General features: G+C 45.3%; 1 protein-coding gene across 1 annotated transcript; it reads right to left on the bottom strand.

The window, feature by feature from the left end:
• Positions 1–3,472: 3,472 nt before the first annotated feature.
• Positions 3,473–4,207, bottom strand: LOC131558105 (histone H1.03). The gene has a single exon (XM_058805712.1). It carries the CDS (start codon positions 4,205–4,207, stop codon positions 3,527–3,529), a length of 681 nt encoding a protein of 226 aa, XP_058661695.1. The 3' UTR covers positions 3,473–3,526.
• Positions 4,208–7,893: the final 3,686 nt, after the last annotated feature.

Below are 7,893 nucleotides of genomic sequence, written 5' to 3'. Positions count from 1 at the left end.
GTGCTCCCTCACTCTCTCCCCACAATTTTACCTGCAGTGCATGAACCTGTATGATTTGGAGCATCCCTGTGGTGAGCTGGGATCAGCTGTCCTGGCTGTGTCCCCCCCACCTCCCTGTGCACCCCCAGGCTCCTCATGGGTGAGGTGAGAAGCAGGAAAGGCCTTGGATCTCTGTAAGCACTGCTCAGCGATAACTGAAACATCCCTGCCTTATCAACACTGTTCCCGGCATAAACTTTAAACAACTTTGTGCCTGAACTGACACAGTTTGCTTTTTATGGAACTCTAGCTTCTAATTTTCTCTACCAAACGTAGAAGATATCTTAATAAATTAGTAGAACAGTTTCACTAGCAATAAAACTGCACTTTTGATGTTATTAAGAATAAAGCCCTTAAGGGAGATTTGTTTATTGTTTTTGAAAGACATGATGAGGCCAGGCAGAATAAACCTGACAACAGCTGCCATTAAATATATAGATATACACAAGAAGTACAGGAATAACATAACCCACTAAGAGAGAATGAACACATAGAGAAACACATGTTTGAAAATTCCCTGGTTTTGTGGTAATCTGACAGGCCATTTGGCTTTGTGGTGATTAATGCTCATGAAAAACTGTGTAGCCCCATCATAAAAAAGTGATCATCAGTAGAAAATTATTTGTTATTCTTGGGGAGGGGGGTAATTTAAACAGAATCCTTGGCAGGATCCTATGTCTGTTTTGTTATATGTAGGCTTTATCCAACTCAGTGGTTCATTTGGCACTATTGGAACACCACAGATTTTTGATATTACATTTATTAAGTACATATGTGAAATAAACAGCTGACCATATGGAAGAGAAAATGTGGGAACCCAGGGCACTGGGAATATTTCTCTGTCTGCTCTGGGGTGCCCTGACCCCCAGGGGAGCACTGACTTTGACCCTCATTCATGGAGAAAGTTTCCCAGACTTGAAGACAGACTAGAATCCACAAAAGTGTGAAATAGATTATAGAGAGTAGTGTAGGGGTATCACTGGTGGGAAATTTAGGTTTTGGGATTTTTAGTGTGTTGTGGATAGAAGCAAGATGGAAGGCACAGGGTGTCATCTCGGGATTCTCCTTCATGCTTCTTCTTCCTTCTTCTTCCTGGGTTTGGGTGGCATTTTGTGATTGGGCAGAAAAGTCCCCATTGCAGCTCTTTGGGATCAGTTATTGGGTGAAAAGGGAAAATAATCTAGGTGTCAGTTCTTAATTGGATAGTTTAGTCTTAAAAGGCCTTGTAACAAGAGATTGTTAGCCATTTTGTACCTTCTAAGCTGAACTCAGCTTTTCAGCAAACAGAGGTGAAAAGTGGTGAACCTGTTTTACTGATAAGAAATAATAAACACTTGAGTCCAAACATGAACTACTGTCTCAAGTGCCTTCAATGCAGACCCAGAGAAACCAACAGCCGGTACTGCCACAAGAAAACAAATCAAACAAGGTCTTCCTTGTAATAAATTGCAATACTGGACCCTTGGTTATTGGCTTTATTTTTTTTTTTTTTTTACCTTTATTCTAATTTTGGGGCAGTTTAATATTTAATCATAAAGTATATCCTTTTGCTTTTTGTTGAAGTTATGTCCAGACACAAGACACCAGCATGTAGCACACCTTAGAAAACACTGAGCAGAGCTCATCTATTTTCTCTCTTACTTCAGTATCATAAAGTAATCTTAACATGTTTAATGAAAAAAATTAATGACCGTATGTCAAAAAAATATGTCAGAAGAGTGAGATGTGTTCCCCCTCTTCACTGCAATCACGAATCACACAACTGAACCTCAGTCCAGTAGGTTAGCAAGAAATTTGAGCCATGACAGCAAAAGAGTAAGCCCTGAGTTTTTCTTAGGATATCAGCTTTTCTTATGTCCAGAATAGGAATCTGTTTAGGAATAGGAATCTTATTCTTATTAGCTAGAGGAACCTGCTGAGGGTGGTGTGGGGTCCCGAGGGAGAGACAGTGATCAGACACCGTGTTAGTGACTTGGTAATTTAACATAAATTGTTTCTGAGGGAGAATCAGTCTGGAGCAGTGCACAGCTCTCCCCCAGCCGAGCTCAGATGGCATCTGCAGGGCCTGTAGTGGCCAAGCCGAGGGGAAAGGTGGATGAGAAATTATTGATTTGGGTTACTGACTGATATGCCAATGGTGCAACTGGTATAAACATGACATTGCTCTTATCCCTGCAGGATGAGTTTTCCCAGGCCACTCTTGCTCTTTGCCACTGCACTCCCTTTTCCCAGTAGGTACCTTTGCTGTGCTGTGCTGCCCAACTCAGCTTCACCAGTTTAACAGGAATTTTTGGTTTGATGGTAATTTTGCTCCTGTAATTGACAGTATAACCTCTGGAGCTCATATGTACAGTGCACTCAGTGTTCCTGCACACATACACCCCTTCTTGTTGTGTGGAGCAATTTCCCACAATATTTGAGTCATCTCCCAAGTGAAGGATCAGCTTTGCTCGATCTTTGTGCTCATTAACAAGGTAAATCCCCACCCGCAGGCTCTGATCACCTCATCCTCCCTGTAAGCCGCTTCCTCACAGAGCAGTCGCAGTGAAAGGAAGCGCGCACTGCATCCTTTAAACGGAGACGGGAGAATCGCCAGTGACCCCAGCTACAGGCTGCTATGTGTGCAGAAAATATCTAGTTTGTATGGTCCGATTTGTGCAAAAATGAACACCCGGGAAAGAAGTGAGCGCGGCAGCTCCAATGAGCGGATTTTGTGCGTCGGAGCGGAGAACTGCACCGAGGCAGCTCGGAACCTCGAAGTCCCCGATCCCCGAGGCCCTACGGCTCCTAAAGCAGGCAGGGAACTGGACGGGAATGAAAAGGCCGAGGGGATGAGGGAGGCGGGAGAGGCGGTACAAACCTAGCAGGGAATTCAGGAGCCTCTCCCGCCGAGTGAGTGTGGGTAGAAAGGTGGAGCGCCTTTTTAACCTGAGAATTGCCGGGCGCTAGAAAGGCCCGAGAGCGAGGGCCAATGCTTGCGGAGCGCGGGCTTTTCGAAAAGTGCCCGGCTCGGGGGCGGTGCGAGCGGCGCTTCCCTGCGCGGCTCTGCCTGATGGGAATGAACTCGGGGAGCCGCAGCATCCCCATCCTCATCCCGATCCCCATCCCCACTCCCCTTCCCCGGAGCACACCGAGCGGTGCTCTCGCTACCCCGAAGAGCTCCGGTTAGCCCCGATTCCTGCACCGAACGGGGAGCTGTTCGCTCTAGGATAATTTGTTTAAATGAGCCGTGCCGCGGTGAGCTCCGCTGCGGTGCCGCTGCGCACCGGCAAAAAACGAGAGCGCAAGGAAGTTACAGGGTACACCTAAAAGCGACAGCAACGGGGAAAACAACAACAAAAAAGTTTTTAATTGCGCACGGATAACACGAAGATAGACTTTAAAAAAAAATTATTTAAGAGTTCCAGCTCCTTTTGTGAAAACTTGGGTGGCTCTTAAAAGAGCCGTTGGGTTTATCTGCAAGGCAGACGGGGTTTTTCAGCACCATTTATTTTTTCTTAGGTGCCGCCTTCTTCGCCTTGGCTGCTTTCGGCTTGGCCGCCTTGGGCTTGGCTGCTTTGGGCTTCACCGCTTTCGCCTTAGCCGGGCTCTTGGCTGCTGCCGCCGCTTTTTTGGGCTTGGCAGCCTTTGTCGCCTTCTTGGGACTCTTGGCCGCTTTCTTGGCCGCTGCAGCCGCCGGCTTCTTGGCTTTCTTGGGGCTCTTCTTCGCTGTTACCGGCTTCTTGGGCTTCTTAGCGGCGCTGGCAGGCTTTTTGGCCGCCGGCTTCTTGGGCTTGGCTGCGGCAGTTTTTTTCTTCGGGGCTTTCTCCTTGCCTTCTCCGGGTTTCTTGCTGAGGCGGAAGGAGCCGGAGGCGCCGGTGCCCTTGGTCTGCACCAGGACACCCTTGCTGACGAGGCTCTTGATGCCTAGTTTAATGCGGCTGTTACTTTTCTCCACATCGTAGCCGCCGGCGGCCAGCGCCTTCTTGAGCGCGGCGAGCGAGAGCCCCTTGCGCTCCTTGGAGGCGGACACGGCCTTGGTGATCAGCTCGGTGACGCTGGGCCCCGCGGGCTTGCGGGCCTTGGAGCCGCTCGCCGCCTTCTTCGGCTTCTTGGCGGCGGGGGCTTTGGCCGGGGCCGGGGCGGCGGCGGCGACGTCGGGCGCGGCGAGGGGAGCGGTCTCGGCCATGTCGGCTCGGGGCGATCCGGGCGAACAATGGAGGCGCCGCCGCCGCCGCCCCTTTTATAGCAGCGCCGCGCGCGCTGATTGGTGCGCGGGCCCGCGCCCCGCCGCCCGCCGCCGCGCCCGCTGTGTTTCTTCACGGCCCAAAAATGAGTTTTTCTTCGCGAAATCTGCCGCCCGTGCGCCCCGTTTCCTGCCGGGAGGGAAGGGGGGAGTCTGTCCTACAGGCTTGTGGAGTTTCCCCCCAGAAGGAGCAGAAATGAGGGAAACGCGACCGCTGAAACTCGGCGGCGGGCGGCTGCAGAGACCTCGGCAGAGAGAAACCTTCGGTTTATATTTTAAATTAAAAATTTACCGTGAGCTAAATGGGCACAAAAGGCACAAAATCCTGTTCTTTAGAAGGTTCTCTACAGAGTAGAGAAAAACCAGAGTGGTTTAAGCGGTTGGTGTCGGAGAAAATGGACATTTAATCCGAGGAAGTAACACAGTTTGCCCCACGGTCCCAGGCGCTGATGCAGAGCCGGCTCCGCGGCTGAGCCGCTTCCCCCCGAAAACACCGCGCTCGGTCTCTTCTGAGATCGCGGCCTCTCAGCCGGTGCCTTTTGGGAGATGTTCGTGCTTTAGCAGCGTGTGGGAAAGTCCATGTTCCTTTCCTTGTGCTTGGGCATTTCAGTGGAACAAAGCACCGATTGCGTGCACCCTCTGTACGCTGATGCTCCTTGTCGCTGCATTTTCCATAAAACCTTAAAGAAGCACCTTTCCTTTATTAAATTCAGAAATCGGGATAACTGCAATTACAGTTTATCTGTAATTTTAGTGTTAATACAGACAGAGTAATAAGAGTATATTGCAAGAGTAATTATTCTTCTATGCCTCAAAATTAATTAAAATTGATTGAGAAACAGAATCTGGAGTATACTGAATTCTGAATTGTACGGGGAGTTAAACCTGAAAACTCATCTTTTGAGGGTATGTTGCGTAGCGAGGAGACTTAAAGCAAAAGTGGTTTCTCGGTTTTGATGAAAGAATGTTGATTGTGTAAGCTTGTATCTTTGATAACACCATCTGGTGATTCACCACTTCTTAACTTTCAGAAGAAAGGAACCCACACCTCAGCAAGAGGATTCCTGCCCTGGGAAGTGGCAGCTCCCTATTACAAACAATGGATGGATTCTCATTTATTTTTTTCCTGTAGTTTTCAGTGCAATGTCTCTTTCTTTCAAACACCGACCAGTTAACACTCTGCCGGCAGCAGTATTGTCTTCTGTACCCTCCATATCCGGGGCTATCAGCAGCTCCTAAAACCCTGCGAGCAGCTAAATTCGGTGCTGAAAGGAGGTGCGAAAGGATGAATGAAATGTCGGCAAAACCTGGAGTCCCCGCTGTTTGAGAGTGTGAAAATAAAGAAACACAGCGACCTCAGTAATTTGAGAAACATCACGTTCTTTTCTTATTACACATGTTTAATTGAAAAATCTAAACTGAGACAATCAGAGGAAACACCGGATTTCTTCTAGTAATTTGAAATACCCTTTTTTCCCTGCTTGAAGGTAAATGTTGAAAAAATACAGTTTACTGAGGTGTCCCTTAGTAAACCTATAAAACAAAGGTAAATGCACGTGTTGGATGGTTATAACAAGCATAACAAAACCCCGGTGTGACCTTGCAGAATGTTGCATTCTTTCTTGATTAATCACAGAAATGGGAAAATAAATTTAATGCCCACTTAATCTGATACCATTTCCTATAGTGGGGGAGGATTAAGGCCTTCTGTGACACTACTGAAGGCTACCAGAATGCTGAAAATATTTTTTTTATAAACTAGTAATAGTAACCCAATAGCCAAGAACGGTTCAAAACCTCCCAGAGGCACTAGTGCTAAGATCTGGAGTTCTTTAGTCCCTTGATATTTGTATAAAAATGGTTATTCATGTCAAGATAGTCACATTTATTGGCAGTTTCTGTCCACTTTCTGGGTTTGTACAGGAACTGTTGTAATCTTGATCAACCCCTGAAAGACTCGGTAATCCTTTTATTTCTTCCTACTTCATTGTGGCAGAAAGGAATTCTGAAATTCCTGGAAATATAAACAGAACAATTAGTATTTTTCATTATTTTCATTGTCATGATTGTGTATTGATTTACTTAGAAACTGGAAAGTGTTTCAAGCTGTGATTCTACTCTCTCAAGCTCATCTTTCCTTCATGTGAGATATCACGGAGCCTTGGAGATAACCCCTATCCACCGTGAGAGACCAAGAAATGACAGAGTGGATGCTCGTGGGAAATGAACCATTGCAGACTCCTACTCAGTGCAGACCAAAACAAAGGTGAGCATGAGGCAGGAAGGGCAGACCTGAGTGTTAGTGCAAGCCAGAGATCACTTGCCTGCCTTTTTTTCTTCAGCTGTGTTTTGCTTTTGGATATTCAAGCATAATACCTTAAAATCATCCAAGTATTTCTATTGTTATCCAGTAAGTGGGTTTTAATTTCTCAGCCACTGTAGACTAAAATTTATTTTTTCAGCCCCTATAGAAAAACCCAAAAAAGGGAACATGTGCTCAACACAGCAAGTTGGTGAATTTGTATGTGTAAATTCATGTGTAAACCAGGGAGGCTTCCCAAGGCTTTGATGCTCCATCATTTCCTCACATTGAAGTTGTGTTTGGGTATCATCACTCCATTCACCATCCCCATATTTTTAAAATCTGCAAATATCAATAGAAACATCAAAATATTTTAGTAAAATATTGTTGCTTTCTTTCCAGGGAATAAACATGTTTATAAATTAGCACAGGTCTGTACAGAGATTCTGCTCAGAATTTTTTTAGAAGGTTAATAGAGGGGAAAAGGAAAAAAAAAAGAACCATTGCCAAGTGGATTCATGTTCTGCAACAAAATCCTACACATGCTGTAAATTAATTACTCTTTATGCATATTGCTTACAAAAATTGGACATCTACCCCTGCCCCTGTTCCAAAGACAAATAGGGTAAGTAGTAAAAAATTATTGTTTTTCTGTGCTTTAATGCTAAATTTAAAGCTGATGGCTAGCATGGGTGTTCTAATGTAAAATAAACAATGAATCCTTGCTACTCCTGCTTAAATAAGTGAAAGGTTACCATTATTTTCCTCTGTGCCCACTGACATTTATTTTTCTGAATGACTAGTAAAGTGAAAATGTCCTATAACAAAAGTAGATTTAGTATTTTCATGACTCCTTTCCTCAATGAACAGCACCCAAATTCCTCACCAAGTGTTGTGGCTTCCACAATGGTGAGGTTCCTGGCTTGGTTGTACAGTAATCTTATTTTATATATCTAATAATTTTTAGGTATAGGCCAAGGCCTGAGGTGAGATATGCACTTCAGAATGTTAACAAAGTCTGTATTCCACATTTAAAAGACATATAAACTTTCTTTTTTTCCCCTTATGCAATTGAACATGCCTCATTTGCAGGAAATGAAACAATTCTTAAATCACAGAAATGAAAATTCACACTATTCAAACACAGATGGAAACTGTATCGCTGTCTTTCAATCTTTGTCCACTAATACCATTGAGAGGACAGAAATCCTCTTGCTCAGCATGCAGAAACATAAATGGAATGTAATTTTTTTTCCTTCTTACGTGGAACACAAGGAGTTTCTGACACAGCATAAGACCTAAATCTGCTGCTGGAGCTGGAAAAAAA

This window comes from Ammospiza caudacuta, chromosome 5 (assembly GCF_027887145.1).
Source record: "Ammospiza caudacuta isolate bAmmCau1 chromosome 5, bAmmCau1.pri, whole genome shotgun sequence".
Lineage (NCBI taxonomy): Eukaryota > Metazoa > Chordata > Aves > Passeriformes > Passerellidae > Ammospiza > Ammospiza caudacuta.
The sequence above is the reverse complement of the archived record's forward strand: the minus strand, read 5'-3'. Positions and strand labels throughout refer to the sequence as shown.

Bases quoted from the DNA above. Each gene is read 5' to 3' on its own strand.
- LOC131558105 (XM_058805712.1), bottom strand. From the start codon at position 4,207: ATGGCCGAGACCGCTCCCCTCGCCGCGCCCGACGTCGCCGCCGCCGCC.